This window comes from Scyliorhinus canicula, chromosome 11 (genome assembly GCF_902713615.1).
Source record: "Scyliorhinus canicula chromosome 11, sScyCan1.1, whole genome shotgun sequence".
Lineage (NCBI taxonomy): Eukaryota > Metazoa > Chordata > Chondrichthyes > Carcharhiniformes > Scyliorhinidae > Scyliorhinus > Scyliorhinus canicula.
In genome coordinates, this window is record NC_052156.1 from 51796580 (window position 1) to 51815557 (window position 18978).

The window sequence follows — 18978 nt, forward strand, 5'->3', positions numbered from 1 at the left end:
GCTTCCACAGAACGTGGGAGCCATTCATGCAACTGTTCCGGGACCTATTTGTGGCCAATGTACAAGAGGAAGAATAGTCGGGGGAAGGTAGCGGGAGGGGGGGGGGGCTACAGGTTCGGTACGGGGGTTCGATGGCTAGCTAAGGCCCAAAACCAAACTAAATAAACATGTTGAGGGGGGGGGGGGGGGGGGGGGGGGGGGGGGCGGGCGCAGTTACTACTACGAAGATGCTTACCTGTAAATATGTATGTTAATTTTTGCGTGTTTGTTTGTTTTTTTTTTCTCTCCTAACAATTTGTAATTTGTTCAATATAAAATATGAAAACTGAATAAAAACATTTATAAAAAAAAATTTGGTTTTAGAGGGTACCTTTGAGCCCCATAGGCATGGATGCTATTATTGTGCACACCATCCAAATGACATCTACTCTTTGTTAAGGATTATTCAGCTTGTAGGAAAGATAGTGTTAAAACAGGTTTTAAGCCTTTTCTTTTTGCAGTTGCCAGTTTGAATATTTTGCTATTACTCTACAGTAGTTGCAGGGCACTGTATTTTTTTAATTTTACAGCAAATGAACACAACCCTTCTCCAACCAACCTCATCCTCAATCAGGAAGTTTATCTATTGTACCCCCTTCATGACAGTTCTCTTTCGTTTGCAAGTGATCAGCGCTAGTGCCAAATCAAACATACCTTGTGCTGGGGTTTCTCTGAAAGATTCCTGATTATTCTGCACATAGCTTGGAGCTTTGGGGCCAGGAGATGCTTGTTGCTCTGTCCACTCTGAGAGGTGAGGAAAGTATGATTTCAAAATATTATTTGAGTATAAATTTCATAGAATCCTTACTGTGCAGGAGGCCATTCGGTCTATCGAGTCTGCATCGGCCCTTGCACCAATAGAGCACCCTACCTACCTGGAGGAAACCTAAGCAGACACGGGGAGAACATGCAAACTCTACACAGACAGTGACCCGAGGTCAAAATCGAACATGGGACCCTGGTGCTGTGATATAACAGTGCTAACCACTGTGCCACTGATCCGCCTCAAACAACGAGACCTCAAGGCAGGTTCACTTTCAACAATTACTATTTAAGGAATCGTTTACTTAACAATAAGAAAACATTTTGAAATAACTCTTGTTTTTCTCATAATGGTGGCAGATTAAAATTACTCATCACTTCCCCTGGGCAGTTATTTTTTTGTGAAGGATAGGCGCAGTAGGTAAGCCGTATAATGCCACACTGATGATTGAATGGATGGGTTCAGTGCCAATAGCCTATTCAGATGTTGTCAGGAGAGTCGTCTGATTTTCGTCATGAAAATTTCTGAGTGACATACTGGTTAAAATTCAAAACTCACCTTCTGCTTGCTGCTGCTCAAGTTGCTTTTTGCGTTTGGCCTCAGCAACAGGATTCTCGTACTGTGTTTTCCTGTTGATGTGACTAATGAAAGAGACGGTGTTATATTAACATAGAAACCAGTTCCAGAAAGGAGTGTCTAATTTAGTAATAGCAAATTCAGAAGCTGACAGCAAAAATATTATGCATTCATTCTCTAATAAATCCTGCTTCCGCAAAAACACACACCCTCAAAGAAATGAACATTTATGTTGCTTTTGTGCCAAATATATACTGTTCATATTAGCATGCTCATGTTGCCAGTAAAATACGATGCAACACAGAATACTATGAAGAATCCAAACAAATATCTCACAACCAAAACCTCCCCTGGAATTTTGACATAGACAACTTCATTTTCGTTGGACGGTATCAAGACCAATCAATCCGAGCCAGAAAAATCTGCGATGTCTTCAGAGACATGTTGTGACATGATTACCAGCCAATTGGCTAATCTTGGGCATTGATCCGTGACTAACCAAATCAGCCAAGAGTTGCTGGTGATGTTTAAGAGATTAACAAACATGACAAATGATGAAGGGAAAATCTAATTTATCAGGACACTGAGTGGCTCCCATCAGTCAAGCAGGGAGCACCACGAACGTTTTTCAGTGGCGAATATGCCTCAGTTAGGCTTCCTCTTCTAAGAAAGCAGACTTGCGAGTTCAAAGGGAGGAATAATATATATACTTTTTAAACATAGAAAAATGTTGAAAGCATTGCAGAATCTGAAGAACCAATGATCAAATATTTCTTCACACAAAGAGTTAGAAAATACTGAGTGCAGCTGCTTCACACAGTAAGGCATCGGATGGACCCAGGATCTATGACAGGGCTGGATGGGAGGAGTGCGAGGGCAAGAAAAATGAGGCAGAGGGAATAATTTTATGGAAGCCAGAAAATAAAAAGGGTAAAACTGGACAGAGCTCAGGAGAGGTTACGATAGTCCCCATCTCACAAAATATGACACAGTGTATGGAAAGGCTCAGTAAACCAAGGTCCACCACACTAAGAAAACAAAAAGGGACAGTCAATAGGGAATTAAAGGTGCTATATTTAAATGCCCGCAGTGTACGGAACAAGGTAGATGAGCTTGTGGCCCAGATTATGACTGGCAGGTATGATGTGGTAGGCATCACAGAAACATGGTTGCAGGGGGTTCAGGACTGGCAGTTAAACATCCAGGGATTTACAACCTATCGAAAAGACAGAGAGGTGGGTAGAGGGGGCGGGGTTGCCTTGTTAATTAGAAATGAAATTAAATCAATAGCACTAAACAACATAGGGTCAGACGATGTGGAGTCTGTGTGGGTAGAGTTGAGGAACCACAAAGGCAAAAAAACCATAATGGGAGTTATGTACAGGCCTCCTGACAGTGGTCAGGACCAGGGGCACAAAATGCACCACGAAATAGAAAGGGCATGTCAGAAAGGCAAGGTCACAGTGATCATGGGGGACTTCAATATGCAGGTGGACTGGGTAAATAATGTTGCCAGTGGACCCAAAGAAAGGGAATTCATTGAATGTTTACAGGATGGCTTTTTGGAACAGCTTGTGATGGAGCCCACAAGGGAACAGGCTATTCTGGACTTAGTGTTATGTAATGAGCCAGAATTGATAAAAGATCTTAAAGTAAGGGAACACTTAGGAAGCAGTGATCATAATATGGTAGAATTCAGTCTGCAATTTGAAAGAAGGAAGGTAGAATCAGATGTAAAGGTTTTACAGTTAAATAAAGGTAATTACAGGCGCATGAGGGAGGAACTGACGAAAATCGACTGGAAGCAGAGCCTAGTGGGAAAGACAGTAGAACAGCAATGGCAGGAGTTTCTGGGAGTAATTGAGGACACAGTGCAGAGGTTCATCCCAAAGAAAAGAAAGGTTATCAGAGGGAGGATTAGGCAGCCATGGCTGACAAAGGAAGTCAGGGAATGCATCAAGGCAAAAGAGAGAGCCTATAATGTGGCAAAGAGTAGTGGGAAGTCAGAAGATTGGGAAGGCTACAAAAACAAACAGAGGATAACAAAGAGAGAAATAAGGAAGGAGAGGATCAAATATGAAGGTAGGCTAGCCAGTAACATTAGGAATGATAGTAAAAGTTTCTTTAAATACATTAAAAACAAACGGGAGGGAAAAGTAGACATTGGGCCGCTCCAAAATGACGCTGGTAATCTAGTGATGGGAGACAAGGAAATAGCTGAGGAACTTAATAAGTACTTTGCGTCAGTCTTCACAGTAGAAGACATGAGTAATATCCCAACAATTCAGGAAAGTCAGGGGGAAGAGTTGAATATGGTTGCCATCACAAAGGAGAAGGTGCTAGAGAAACTAAAAGGTCTGAAAATTGATAAATCTCCGGGCCCAGATGGGCTACATCCTAGAGTTCTAAAGGAGATAGCTGAAGAAATAGTGGAGGCGTTAGTTATGATCTTTCAAAAGTCACTGGAATCAGGGAAAGTCCCAGAGGATTGGAAAATCGCTGTTGTAACCCCCCTGTTCAAGAAGGGAACAAGAAAAAAGATGGAAAATTATAGGCCAATTAGCCTAACCTCGGTTGTTGGCAAAATTCTAGAATCCATCGTTAAGGATGAGATTTCTAAATTCTTGGAAGTGCAGGGTCGGATTAGGACAAGTCAGCATGGATTTAGTAAGGGGAGGTCGTGCCTGACAAACCTGTTAGAGTTCTTTGAAGAGATAACAAATAGGTTAGACCAAGGAGAGCCAATGGATGTTATCTATCTTGACTTCCAAAAGGCCTTTGACAAGGTGCCTCACGGGAGACTCCTGAGTAAAATAAGGGCCCATGGTATTCGAGGCAAGGTACTAACATGGATTGACGATTGGCTGTCAGACAGAAGGCAGAGAGTTGGGATAAAAGGTTCTTTTTCGGAATGGCAACCGGTGACAAGTGGTGTCCCGCAGGGTTCAGTGTTGGGGCCACAGCTGTTCTCTTTATATATTAACGATCTAGATGACGGGACTGGGGGCATTCTGGCCAAGTTTGCCGATGATACAAAGATAGGTGGAGGGGCAGGTAGTATTGAGGAGGTGGGGAGGCTGCAGAAAGATTTAGACAGTTTAGGAGAATGGTCCAAAAAGTGGCTGATGAAATTCAACGTGGGCAAGTGCGAGGTCTTGCACTTTGGAAAAAAGAATAGAGGCATGGACTATTTTCTAAACGGTGACAAAATTCATAATGCTAAAGTGCAAAGGGACTTGGGAGTCCTAGTCCAGGATTCTCTAAAGGTAAACTTGCAGGTTGAGTCCGTAATTAAGAAAGCAAATGTAATGTTGTCATTTATCTCAAGAGGCTTGGAATATAAAAGCAGGGATGTACTTCTGAGGCTTTATAAAGCACTAGTTAGGCCCCATTTAGAATACTGTGAGCAATTTTGGGCCCCATACCTCAGGAAGGACATACTGGCACTGGAGCGGGTCCAGCGGAGATTCACACGGATGATCCCAGGAATGGTAGGCCTAACATACGATGAACGTCTGAGGATCGTGGGATTATATTCATTGGAGTTTAGGAGGTTGAGGGGAGATCTAATAGAAACGTACAAGATAATGAATGGCTTGGATAGGATGGACGTAGGGAAGTTGTTTCCATTAGCAGGGGAGACTAGGACACGGGGGCACAGCCTTAGAATAAAAGGGAGTCACTTTAGAACAGAGATGAGGAGAAATTTCTTCAGCCAGAGAGTGGTAGGTCTGTGGAATTCATTGCCACAGAGGGCGGTGGAGGCCGGGACATTGAGTGTCTTTAAGACAGAAATTGATAAATTCTTGATTTCTCGAGGAATTAAGGGCTATGGGGAGAGAGCGGGTAAATGGAGTTGAAATCAACCATGATTGAATGGTGGAGTGGACTCGATGGGCCGAATGGCCTTACTTCCGCTCCTATGTCTTATGGTCTTATGGTCTTAATATCTTTTTCTCGATTACAATCATTTCTACTTAATTATTGGGAATTGGCTTAGTTGTCTTCCAGATAATACAGCATAAATTCATAAACTTACTCAACATAGTAGACACCATATACAGGATCATCTATCTTCTCCCACCCAGAGGGCAGCTCTGAAAGGACAGGAAAACATATCTGTGAAGGAATTTGCTGACTTGCTTCAAGTTATAGATTAAATGCAGGCATTCAAGTTTAAAATAGTAGCATGATATTCTTTCCTTTATCAATTTTACCAATATAGTAGCCAAGAGTTTCCATTCAGGATGCAAAGCACAACAAACTGGTCAAACCGCCATGGAATAAATCAATGAAATTTAAATGTGTGTTATGTCCAGTATAAATAAACTATCTGTGATCTTTAACCCTGAAATAAAAATAGCGCTGAAAGCTGGCCCTGCCCAAAAACTGGACACGCGTTCCCCCCCTCCCCCCAGCAAATCTCTTGATTGAGGCTGTTTGGAAAGGCTCTTCAAATTAAGCCGGTTTACTTTGGTAAACATTTAAAGGTTTCAAATATGAAAAAAATCTTTAATTTACTAAGCAACTGACATAGGGTATCCCATATGAGAGTATTTACGAGAGTATATCCAAGGAAACTGTTAATGGTTCCACATAGTTTGTTGGGTAAATCGATTAACTTATTTTATTGCAAAATTATTTGAGCGAATACTTGAACCACAACTTCACTTTGGAAACAAGTTTATTTTCAGGCACAATTTAGAAAAATAGGAAATAAGAGCTCCTCATTTCTAGATCATGGCTGATCTTCTCACTTAATGTGGATTTATTAAACTATCCCCATATCCCTTGATATCATTAATATGTAGAAATCTATCAATCTCAGACTTGAATATACTCAATGACTGAGCCTCCACAGTCCTCTGGGGTCGAGAATTTCAATGATTCGATGAGTGAAAGAATTCCTCCTCATCTCAGTCCTAAATGGCTACCTTTTATTCTCAGACTGCGTCCCCTGGTTCTAGACCCTCAAGCGAGGGGAAACATACTTTTTGCATTTACCTGTCTAGACCTGTCAGAATTTTATATGCTTCAATTAGGCTGTCTCTCATTCTTCTAAACACAAGAGAGTTTAGGCCCATACTCCTCTAACTCTCCTCATAGGACAATCCTGCCATCCCAGGAATCAGTCTGATGAGCCTTTATTGCACTCCTTCTGTAGCAAGTAAGGTAAGGAGCCCAAAACAGTACACAACACTCCAGAGACAGTCTTACCAAGGCTCTTTGAAGCAAGACTCCTTTAATCCTTACAATAAAGGCCAACATACCATTTGTAAGTTAGCTTTCAGTGACTTGTGAACAAGGACACCCAAGTCCCTTTAGACATCAACACATCACAATCTCTCATTTAAGAAATACTCTACATTTGCTTTTTCTACCTAAGTGGATAACTTCACATTTTCCCACATTATATTCCATTTGCCATGTCATTGCCCACTCACTTAGCCTGCCTAAATACCCTTGAAGCCTCTTTACATCCTCTTCACAACTCACATTTCCACCTAGTTTTATGTCATCAGAAAACTTGGAAATATTACAATTGGTTCCCACATCCAAGTCATTGATATAAATTGGGAATTGCCGAGGCCCAAGCACTCACTGATCGTTATAGTAATTTGTGCCCAAATTGATGATTGCATGCAAGTGAAAACTCTACTGCAGTAAAACGTAAACCCAGGGTGCTAAAATACTACCTTTATTCACATCTATCTTCAGCTAAAGTTAACAACCAGGATTCTGCTTGTCATCTTCGATAATAAAAGGCACCTTATATTGAATTCAAAGTTTCTGTCTTCATCTGGAACTTTCACTTTGGCCTTGCAATACTGAGGGAGGAATTTGAACCCGTCATGGTGGGTGGGTTTCTGTGAGGCAGGAGGTTAAAACAGCTGAAACTGCTAGCATTTCAGGAAGTCAACCAGAACGCACATGGGAAGCTTCCATTGTAAAGGCAGTTTTGCTATTTAAATATATGAAGTGGTCATCAACAACCGTTTTTTGCAAAAATTCTGAGTGCATGGGTTTCTTGGTATTCTTGGAGCAAGTCCAGGTAAATTAAGGTGATACAACTGCAGGAATTGACAGGCCAAGGCAATTGGCAGGCAGCAAAGGCTATAAAATACTGAGCACTAACAGCTGTTTCCCTGCCTAAAAGAAAGGCTCAAAAGGCCTCGGAGAGTGTGCTTTCACTGTTTTGGAGGTGATTATCATACTTTGGAGGACTACAGAAATAAACGTTGCCCTTTTATACCAATTATACATTGCCCTCCCCACTGACTTACAGTCCTAATAATAAGCAATCCTCACTAGCTCCCAGCTTCCAATAGGATCCTATATATTCGATTCACTGAGTAGTAACTTTGACACTTCTCCAGACACTTTCTTCAATTTTTGAAGGGTTCCTTAAATTCACCAGCAGACCAGTTCGATGGTCCTTCAAACCCCTGGCCATGCAAGGATGTGTCTCCCAAAATCCTTAGATACCTGAAAGATATGCTTCGTTGACTAGAGACCATCTCACTCCCACATCTGGCTGTGGGTCGCAAAATCAAGTAGGCTCTTCTCTCAGCTAATGACACGGAACTTCATACATCGTATGTCGCTGCTCCAGATTGCCCTTTTCATCGCTGGTTCAGCATCTCTGTCCAGCTGATCAGAGCTTGGAGTGTCCTGTGTCCTCCCAGAGACACGTCAATGCTATCCTTGTCTCCATCATCTGCCTGTGCCCATTTGTAATGTGTGCTTCACTCTGGGACAACCTATCCTAGCGAATGCACTGAGATGCATGTACCTGAGCTGGTGGATAGTGTACATGAGTCATGTGACAGTGCATCATCACAGAAGGAGTCTTCATCCTTCTCCAGCATCAGCTCCTGAGCGATGCATGAAGGACCTGTAGGAGATGAAAGATGTGAATTGGAACTGACAAGGTGAAGGGATTCTAAAGTTATAATTTTGCAAATCATCATATTTCAGTGGTTGCTAACATCAAGTCAATATGAGTAGTGTTACACACCTTGTGGTTGTCTTATATTTAGTTCTAACACCAGATATCTGGTAGACCCATCTCCAATGGGCAGGCATGTTAAGAACCGACTTATGTCCATCACCTCTTCCTCTGCAGTTGTCAAGGTGACAATGACAGAAGGGTCACCTCTGGTTCTCTTGACTCTCTGGTGTTCTGAACTCCTTTTTGTAAAGAGCATAAGAGACCAATGGAATGATTTAAAAGGATGGCCAGGTAACATTTATGGACAGTGACTGAGGGAGGGGTGCTGTATTGCTTCAGGATAAGTGTCAATGGAGCCGCAACCAATGTGCCTGAGCAAATAAGAGATACACTTCGACGGCCGGTGATCCTAGGAAAGGATCAGTTTGTGCCGCTCTGCCAGTCTCCCTCTCCCTCCTAATTACTTTCATTACCCTTACCGTTCCCTTCCCTCCCCATCACTCTAAACGTCTTCCATCGAGGAGAACTGGTTCCCAACTCACTTGCGAGTGACAGTTATCAGCGCCCACAATCCCTGGGTCAAGTGCAATTGAGCTCAACAACTGCTCACTTAGGCAATGGGGAGCACATGACCTCTATAAAGAGTAGAACACTGAATGGAAGGAGGTTTGCACCTTGCAGTTGCTCTTGGTTGTGGACACACAGGTGACTATGCCGCACACCACAAACCACATGCGTGTGGACAACCTCCTGGGGAATGTGGCTCGACCTATTGCCCAGCTCCATGAGGACAACACCAGGAGGAAGAACGAGCACGAATCCCAACCATCATACTAAACCCAATCCTGCCTTTCTCTGCAACTGCTAGCTATTTTAATTCCTCAGTCCCCGAGGAGTTACCCATGTTTTAGTCTGTTCTCTTTCAGTAAAAATAGTATTTTTGTGCAAAGTTGCACAACATAAGGATTAGATTTGCTTGTATGTTAGGTTTATTAGGGGGGGGGATCAGATAATTCCATCAATTCTTAACTCATCTAAAGCAGGGTTCCAGGTCTTCATACTACTTTGACCACCCATATACGGTTTCTCACCTTAGAATATTTGAAGCTGCATACACCGAAATTATGTTTGTATCCAGTTTCCCCTCATACTCTATTGCTTTACTTTCCTCAATAGGACTCTTTGTCTTTATGACTCTGGTCAGTATCTCCCTGTTCCCTGGCTACCCCAGATTGGCTCTGTTCCCTGGCTACCCCAGATCTGGCTACCCCGGCAGCACGGTAGCATTGTGGATAGCACAATCGCTTCACAGCTCCAGGGTCCCAGGTTCGATTCCGGCTTGGGTCACTGTCTGTGCGGAGTCTGCACATCCTCCCCGTGTGTGCGTGGGTTTCCTCCGGGTACTCCGGTTTCCTCCCACAGTCCAAAGATGTGTAAGTTAGGTGGATTGGACATGATAAATTGCCCTTAGTGTCCAAAATTGCCCTTAGTGTTGTGTGGGGTTATTGGGTTATGGGGATAGGGTGGAGGTGTTAACCTTGGGTAGGGTGCTTTTTCCAGGAGCCGGTGCAGACTCGATGGGCCGAATGGCCTCCTTCTGCCCTGTAAATTCTATGATCTACCTGGTATTAACTGGGATATTCATTGCACTTCCCATGTGCATAAAACCTTTGTATGAGTCAAACTGAAGCAAACATATATTAATGACCCAGACCCTGACCAGGGCACAATTTCAAAGTGCATTATACAAAATTTGGAAGCACTGAGAGCTGAGGAGAATGGTGAACTGTGGGGGCAATAGTATAGAACTTCAAGGGGACAAAGGTTGATGGAATGATTGGCCAAGTGGCAGATTAAGTTTAATGCAAAGAAGTGTGAAGTGATTCATTTTGGTAGGAAGAATGCAGAAAGACAATGAAAAATAAAGGGTACAATTCTGAAGAGGGTGCAGAAGCAGCGAGACCTGGTCAGTATGTGCACAAATCACTGAACGTGGCAGTACAGATTGAGAGCACGGATTATAACATTTAAGACATCTTATGTTTCTTTTATACAGTCACTGAGCATAAAGGCAGGTAAGTTATGTTAAACTTATAGATAACACAAGTTCATCCTCAACGAGAGTATTTTGTCCAGTCTTTTAGAAGAGATGTGAAGGCATTACAGAGGGCACAGAAAAAATTCAGGACAATGGTTCCAGAGATGAAGAACATAAATTCTTAAATTGCATAGACAGTTAAGACAAATTGAGACTGTTTTCCTGGAGAAGAGAAGGTTGAGAGCAGACTTGATAGAGGTATTTAAAATTACCAGGGGCTGGTTTAGCACATTGGGCTAAACAGCTGGATTGTAATGCAGAACAAGGCCAACAGCGTGGGTTCAATTCCTGTACTGGCCTCCCCGAACAGCCTACCAGAATGTGGTGACTAGGGGCTTTTCACAGTAACTTCATTGAAGCCGACTTGTGACAATAAGCGATTATTATTATGAGGAGTCTGAACAGAGTAGACAGGGAGAAATTGTTGGTAGAAGGATTGAGAACTAGAGGGCACAGATTTAAGATAACTGGTAAAAGAAGCAAAGATGACATGAGGAAGAGTTTGATCCAGTTTGAAGTGGTACATGGGGTGCACATGACCAGGGCACATAGGAGTAGGTTCTTTCCAGATAGAGGATAGATGCGAGCATTATTTAAGGTGGCTGACGAATCACACGCACATTGTGGTCCTGCCCCAAGTTGGTCAAGTTCTGGGCTTCTTTCTTCAAAATAATGTTGGTGATTATGGGAGTTAGAGTGGAGCCGTGTCCAATAGGGGCAATCTTTGGAATGTCGGTCTTGCATCGGCTTCAGGAGGGGGAAGAAGGTTTGTGCATTGGCCTTCACATCTCATAGCCTGGAAGTGGGTTCTGCTTGGATTAAGGGCATTGACACACCCAAGGCGTCAGCATGGCTAGGGGATTTGTCTGAATTCCTGCATTTGAAAAAAAATTAAGTACACCATCAGGGGATCGGAGGTGTGGTTCTATCCAAGGCGGATGCTGTTCATTAACATCTTCAACATGCTGGTTGACATCAGCAAATGGGGGGAGGGGGTGGAAAGGGGGTTTGGGGGAGGTGGGTTCTGAATAAATATGGGAATTATGAGGCTGGTTGTTGGGGTAGTTTTATAAAAAAAATTGTACAAATCGGACATCTTTGTATGCTGTAAAATTGAAAATTTATTGAATAAAAATATATATTTAAAAAAACGACTTTGTGCAGCTTCATCTATTTCTTTACAGAAGAAATGAAAATGAAAATCGCTTATTGTCACGAGTAGGCTTCAATGAAGTTACTGTGAAAAGCCCCTAGTCGCCACATTCCGACGCCTGTCCGGGGAGGCTGGTAAGGGGATCGAACCGTGCTGCTGGCCTGCTTGGTCTGCTTTAAAAGCCAGCGATTTAGCCCAGTGAGCTAAACCAGCCCCTGACAAAAATAAATGATAATATATAGTAAATAAATTATAATTTACAGTAATCTTTTCTGTCTCAGCATACAAAACTAATTCAGAAAGTACAAACAACTTCAAAAGTAGGCACAGAGCTGAAGAAAAGATAAATGCCCATAAAGTCCTAAATGTTTTTCAAAAACGGATACTGTGGACAGTAAAGCAAAGGCATCATTTATTGTGTACAACAATATGCTACAGTTAAAATCAATGAGTCAGCTCCTGTATAAATGTAGATTGAAAAGCACATTTTTTTTTCTGTACCAAAGTGAGTTTTCTTTCTGAAGGACAGATGTTTTCATACCATCAGAGAACAACATCAAGTAGTGGAAGGATTCATTCATGAGCTGATTGACAGTCTGACAAGCTGTGAACATGAATGTTTCATGCTATTGCTAATAAGAGAGTTGAGACAGGACAGTTTATGGGTTCCACAACCCATTTGGTGACAGGGACAGGGATGGGGGACAACCAGACCCATCAGACATGAGCATCTTGCTAGAATTCAGAGCCAGAGCAGCAATTCCCACGTGCTATGAGGAGTTTGAATCCTACACATTCTGACTCAGAAGATGATGCTTTCCGCGAAGCCAAAAGTTCACTCAAACAAGGGTCACAGACCATTGAATCAGTGAATTGATGCACATTCTAAAATGCACTTCTGAATTTTATGTAAATAAAACTATTAATTTATATATATGTGTTCGGAGGATGACTAAAAAATACACAGGATTGTCCATTTCTCATTATGCGACACTTGCACTGAAACAGACAACATGACTGGAATTCCTCTATACTGGTTCTCAAGGAAGCAGAATCATAGTATCTCGAGCATGCAGAAGGATGCCATGCAGTCCATCAAGTCTGAACTGACCCTCTGAAAGAGAACCCCAACCAGGCTATCCTGCAACCTCGTAACCCCACCTAAGCCTCACATTCCTGGACACGGTCAATTTTGCATGGCTAATCCACCTAACCTGCACATAGAATCATAGAATCCCTAATGTGCAGAGAAGGCCATTTGGCCCATTGAGTCTGCACTGACCCTTTGAAAGAGCACCCCACCCAGGCCCACACCCCCGCTCTGTCCCTTTAACCCAACCTGACCTTTGGACACTGATGGGGAATTTAGAATGGCCAATCCACCTAACCTGTACATCTTTGGACTGTGGGAGGAAACTGGGGCATCTGGAGGAAATCCACATAGACAAGGGGAGAAAGTGCAAACTCCACACAGTCACCAAGGCCGGAATTGAACCCGGGTCCCTGGTGCTGAAAAGGAAGCAGTGCTAATCACTGTGCCACCATGCGGCATGTACTGAAAGAAATTGGATGAATCAATAGTTATGATAGTATTTGCCATGATAGCATTAATCCAAAATATCAAATTTCCACATTTGAAATAAATAATAAGACTGAATAAAGGAAACATGTCCAAATCTTTGCAGACGGAACCTAGCCCAGACGCAAGCTGAAAGAGGAGCAATTTTTTTTTCTCTAAAGAATACTCTAGGTTTCTATCCAGGGAAGCTGCAGCGGCCTATATTTAAACAAAAATGGGTCAAACTTGAAAACTGTGTCAAAAGCATTTGATGTGATCGGCATTATCTATTTTTTACTTTAACACGACAGGCAATTCACTTGCTGTGTGTGTATTAAAACTGGTATTTGCTGTGGTAATCCTGACCTCCACACTCCAAAAGATCACCCTGCAGCATTTGACATTTTCTTGCTAATTTGTGCAAGTCAGAAGACATCTTATAGCAGTAACATTCCCATAGTAACGAAGCACGATTTCACAAAGCTTTTTTTGGGCAACCTTTTTTGTTGGTGATGGTGAAGGAAGTTATCGTCGGGGTACTGAACATTTTCTATATATTAGTATCATGCACTTTGGGTAATCTCCAGTCAAAATTACTTCCAATCCAAAAATGTACCTTAACAATGCCCTCTTGACTGCATTGTAGCTCAACTTCCTGCTTTCCCGCCAGCCACCATTGTGACTTCTGAGTAAAATTGCCAATAAAGTGCCAAATTCGCAATGGCATTGCTCTGTACGCAACTTGGCTTATTTGAAACCAGTGGGTCAAGAGAGAGATGGAGAGAAACAGAGAGAGGTGGTTTTCATTCCCTCTGTTTGGATTTGGTGTGAATCTAAGGTTCAGAAGTCATCAGGCCGATAACTATAAGGCATATTCTCTACCTGCACTACCGAGCCCTATCAAATGAAGTCTCCTTATAGCATCTTCCATTATTAAGTGGTTAAATTGTGGTTTATGAGTTCTGAAGAAAATGAGTTGTGTCATTCAGATTACAAAATATAATTTCCATGTAACCACTTTTCAGAACATTGAACATTGTTTAAGCTGCCTTCCCTGCTTCATCCGTCAGAAAAATAATCATGCGGTTAAACGCTATATTCCTCTGGCAATCAGCCCTCCACCAGAGAACATGGGATCAAGGCCAATTGTTAGAAACGGTCCCTGAAGCCATAAAAACAGAAACAATAATTTGCAGCTGCTTTCAAAGAACATTACATCTTTAATAATTATCTGCTATATAACCTTAATCTTCAATATTCTGCCTCACATTCATCTTTGACATTGACTTATATTCATACCCATGATTTGAACAGAAAATAAGCAAAGGAACACATGAAATGAAATGAAAATCGCTTATTGTCACGAGTAGGCTTCAATGAAGTTACTGTGAAAAGTCCCTAGTCGCCACATTCCGGCGCCTGTCCGGGGAGGCTGGTACGGGAATCGAACCGTGCTGCTGGCCTGCTTGGTCTGCTTTAAAAGCCAACGATTTAGCTTGGTGAGCTAAACCAGCCCCTTTTTTGTTCGTGAAATAGGCATATTCATTGGACAATTCTGTGCCTGGCAAGCCCCCAAATTTATTTCCCATATTTAAATATCATCAGGCACTTTTAAATATTTTAAATAATAGGGCATGGAATAAATATTTAAAGTATTTACATCTTAAGTATATATAAAATGTAGGTAACGGTGTATAAATATACATATATTGATATAGAAAACATTTCAGAGCTAACATATCATTTGGCATGTCTGCTAACCATGGTGTATTGAATACCTCTTCAACTCTACTAGTGAGGAAATGTATTCGAAGACCACATTTTCAAGACATTTTGTATACTTCCCTCGATGCCTAAAATACTTTAATGCATGAAATAAAATATCATACCAGTTTTTTAAAAATAGTAACTAAAATACATCTGGCAGCAATGTTATGATTTGAGTACCACTTCTGCTACGGCCGTCCCGGTAATGAAAACTATATGATGATATCTGCTTCAGTTCCAATGGAGGACATGAAAACACCTGCTAGCACTATATGCCTATATTTACACTAGCTAGTTTTTCTTCAGTTCCTTTACATTTGTCCCAGTACTGGTAAAAGTAAAAGCAATTGAGTCACAACATAAAATCACCCATATTAACAAAATAAGGGCGTCATTTAGTTCATTTGGCGAGGTGGCTACGGAATAGTGCACAATGCTGTCAACGGTGTATTCGATCCCTGTACCAGATGAGGTAATTCTTGGAGGGCTGCCTCCTTGTTTGCCCCATGCATGGAGCAGAATGGTACCTGCCAAACTGCATAAGCACTTGCCTCTATCTAACAGAGAGAGGTGCCTATGGTCCCTCATGGACTATGGCCAATTAAACCAAAGCAATAAAACCTCTCCTTAGTGCATTTGCATTTCATTTAGATTGTACCCTGTGCTCTTAAAAAGTTAGGTAAAAAGAGGAAATTGATGACACCATCATAAAAGTTTGTTTCTGTACAAATAATTACCAGAAACTTTCAATATGTGTCTTCTTATAATTATGAGTTTCAAAGAAATACCTGTGTTTTTAAAAAATGCATATATTGGTGCATAAATCAGATTTTAAAGTAATTTATGAAAGTAAAGCAGTCCCAAATTACTTGGTCTTTGGACACAAATTAAATTTCTTAGTTGGTGCACATCTGTACTTGGAACAAGCACAGTGCAGGGATTGCACTAATATCTATTTCCCCTCTACATTTTCAACCAGAGATATGTAGCTTAAGGAAGTGGGTGGATACCAGTTGGAATCAAGTTATTACACAAGCATAGAACCGGGAATTCATTCTTCTCTCTGTTAGGAGGTTCATTTTTGAAAAATTACCAATTTCCTTTTCTTTCGTGAGTCACTACCTCTCTTCGCATTGTGTTATAGAACAACGCATTTTGGGGATGGATATTTTGGATGGCAGAGTTTCTCGCCCTGCCACTTGAAGAGTCAGTAGGAAATGCATTCTTTCCGATACTGGGTGCCCCACAGCAATTTAGTGTACTGAGGTGCATTAATTGGCTGGAAGCAAGACTTCTATCCCTCACTCGGAACTGGTCATCTTATTGGCTGGTAGCTCTGTGGTCCCAGCAGCACCACCAGGGGTTGTGTCTAATGCTGGAACCGCAGGCAGTCCCACCAGTCTAAATGCCAGTGGCCTTAAGACCAGGTAAGTGCAGGGTCCCGTAGCATGAATGGGAGGGGGTGCGAAAGGAGAGGGGATGGGAGTCATGATAGCTAGGCCAGGCATCGAAGGCAAATCCACGGTTGGTAGAGGGTGGGGCTGGTGAGGTGCGAATCTGGAAAGCAGATGTAGAGGGTGGGGGCACCTAATCGAGAAAGGGGGTAGTGATGGCCCAGCAGGGTAATCTCTGGGTTTTACCCCCCCCCCCATCTCGTTACTGAACTCCTCCTCATTAGCCAAAAATGTGCTGTCTGGCAGAAAGCGGCAATAATAATTGGCCACTTAAGGACCTGCACTAGGCCTTGCCCAATCCCCATGAAATTACAAAAAGATTAGGGGTGGGGAGGGGAGCACGTTGGCCACTCAGAGTGTTTTACCATCAAAATCATGGCAGGGTGTGGTGGTGGGGGGAGGGGGGGGGGGAGAGAATATAAAATTCTGCCTTTTATATGAGACACGGGAAAAAGATTTTAATCGTGTGATGACTTCGCCAAGGTGATTTTAAAAGATAGGAGGTTTCAAAGCTTACTCAAGATGTCTCGTCACCTGTACACACGAGAAAAAATGCAACGGATGTAAAGGTCCTGTACCCATCGGTATTAAATAAAACAGAAATAGAAACAATTTGAGAGTGTATCAATTTCAATACAGTATACAATTTAATGCAGAAACAAAAAAAGGATCCTTTGCTCTAAATATTCATAAGGTTTTGCTTTTTAGCTACACCAATCTATGTTTGTCATCTCATTAATTACCATACTATATAGCCTGGAGTGACACATTTGTCTGAACAGCATCTTGAAGGTTTTTATAATTTAGATCATAATGAATTTCGCAGCTCAGCTTGGTACAATCTTCGCTGAATGCAACAACACTCTGTAGAGCTCACTAAGCCAGCAACAGCAATCAGCGGGTGGTTGAAACTGCACAAAATGACCAATAGTCAAAAGAACGAGAGGCACTCCAAGTTTGCACTCATGTAATATAGTATCATTTAATTGTGGAAAAACATGTTTGAAGATTCAAACTTCTGTAAAAAAAGAAATTTGGCACACTTAAAATCTGTTCAATTGCTAAGGTTTTCCAGTTCAATTCACTGAGCTGAAACGTTACCTCAATCTCTCTCGTCAGATGCTGCCTGGCCTGGTGATCATTTCCAGCATGTTCACACATGCGCGCGCACAGGCAGGATAATTCATTGTTGATGCTGGCCTTTTACTTTTGAGAAATTTTATGTCATACCCTTAGACTTATCTCATCAACCACAGTAAACACACTGTATCTTTTCCAATCAATATCTATTGATTACAAGATGCCAGACTGGTTTAAAATTACATATCGAAATTGCTTTCCATTAAAGCACAGAGCTTCCAGTTAGATACAATTACTGAGCCAACCGACAACAGCACTGAATCCTTTTCATCACAATAATCTTTAGAACACAGAAAAAAATTAAAAGAGTTTTGTGAATATTTGTTGAAATATGAGTTACTGCAAGGCATGTTACACGGTGAGTTACCTATTTCACTGTCCAGTTCCTCTGTGTGTACCCCTTCTTCTCCAAGGCAAGAGCACCAAGCAAGGACAGAAGAAAGCAACAAAAAATGTTTTTTAGCTAAAATCAAAGTTATACCAATAAGCAGAGACCCCATTCCCAATAGCAGTAGCGTCACCCACACAATTAAAAAAAACAAACAGAAACACAAAAGCAATCCCCAAAATCCCAGATTTTCGAAAGAATGTCCAGCATTCCACATCACAAGTTGCTGTGTCCATTTTTGATTGCCCTGTTCAAATGGCATAACAAAATGCCATTTATTATCCTACTAATCTTTCAACAATATGTAGCTGGCATCATTTTTTAAAATTGTCACTATTTTCTTTTTTTTTATGTATGTAAAGCAAACCAGAATCAAGATGAGCTTTGCAACTGGGGGCAGGTTACCAAATGGAAAGAGCAATAAGGATAAGTAACATTAAAATAAATGAACAACAGATATAGTCCAAGTAAGGAATTAATTCCAAGAGAAAAAGTCCAACAGACAACACAACGAACATGCTTTACATAAATTCATGCTGCTTCATTTCCAAAGTCATTAAGTTAATCAAAGACCAATACTAATTTAAAGATCAAATTAAAGCTAACTTTCTAAAGACAAAATAAGAGTTGCATTTCTATTCTCCTCTCATGAATTCAGGACATCTCAAAGTAGTTTACAGATAACAAAGTATTTTTAACGAGTGATCACTGTTGCAATGCAGGAAACATGGCAGCCACTTTGTGCACAGCAAGCTCCCATAAACAGCCAGCGATAATGACCAGACAATGTGCCTGTGATGCTGACTAAGGAATTTATATTGGCCAAGGCATTGAGGGAACTCCCTTGCTCTTCTTCAAAATAATGCTGTGTGATACTTTCCATTCACCATCGAGGGTAGGCAGGTCCTTGGTTTAACTACTCATCCTAAGGACTGCAGATCTGGGAGTGTAGCTCTCACTACTGCAGCAGAGCGTCAGCTCAGATTTTTGCGCTCAACTCCCTAGAGTGAGACTTAAATCCACAACCTTTTCACTCAGAGATAAGACTGCTTCCCAACTGAGACAAGGCTGGAGCAAACAGGAGCAATAG

At 41.7% G+C, this 18978-nt stretch overlaps 1 protein-coding gene across 17 annotated transcripts in view; it reads right to left on the bottom strand.

Moving 5' to 3' along the window:
- magi1b (membrane associated guanylate kinase, WW and PDZ domain containing 1b) overlaps positions 1–18978 on the bottom strand; it is a 535264-nt gene that overhangs the window by 89307 nt on the left and 426979 nt on the right. For 14 of the 17 annotated variants that reach the window (XM_038810577.1, XM_038810576.1, XM_038810581.1 and 11 more), the window contains 4 exons: positions 17868–17903; positions 5418–5475; positions 1361–1443; positions 694–783 (listed from right to left, as the gene is read on the bottom strand). In XM_038810577.1, coding sequence (XP_038666505.1) covers positions 694–783; positions 1361–1443; positions 5418–5475; positions 17868–17903 — 267 coding nt within the window. The remainder of the gene's footprint in view (positions 1–693; positions 784–1360; positions 1444–5417; positions 5476–17867; positions 17904–18978) is intronic. The other 3 variants (XM_038810589.1, XM_038810578.1, XM_038810592.1) reach the window with 1 other exon arrangement.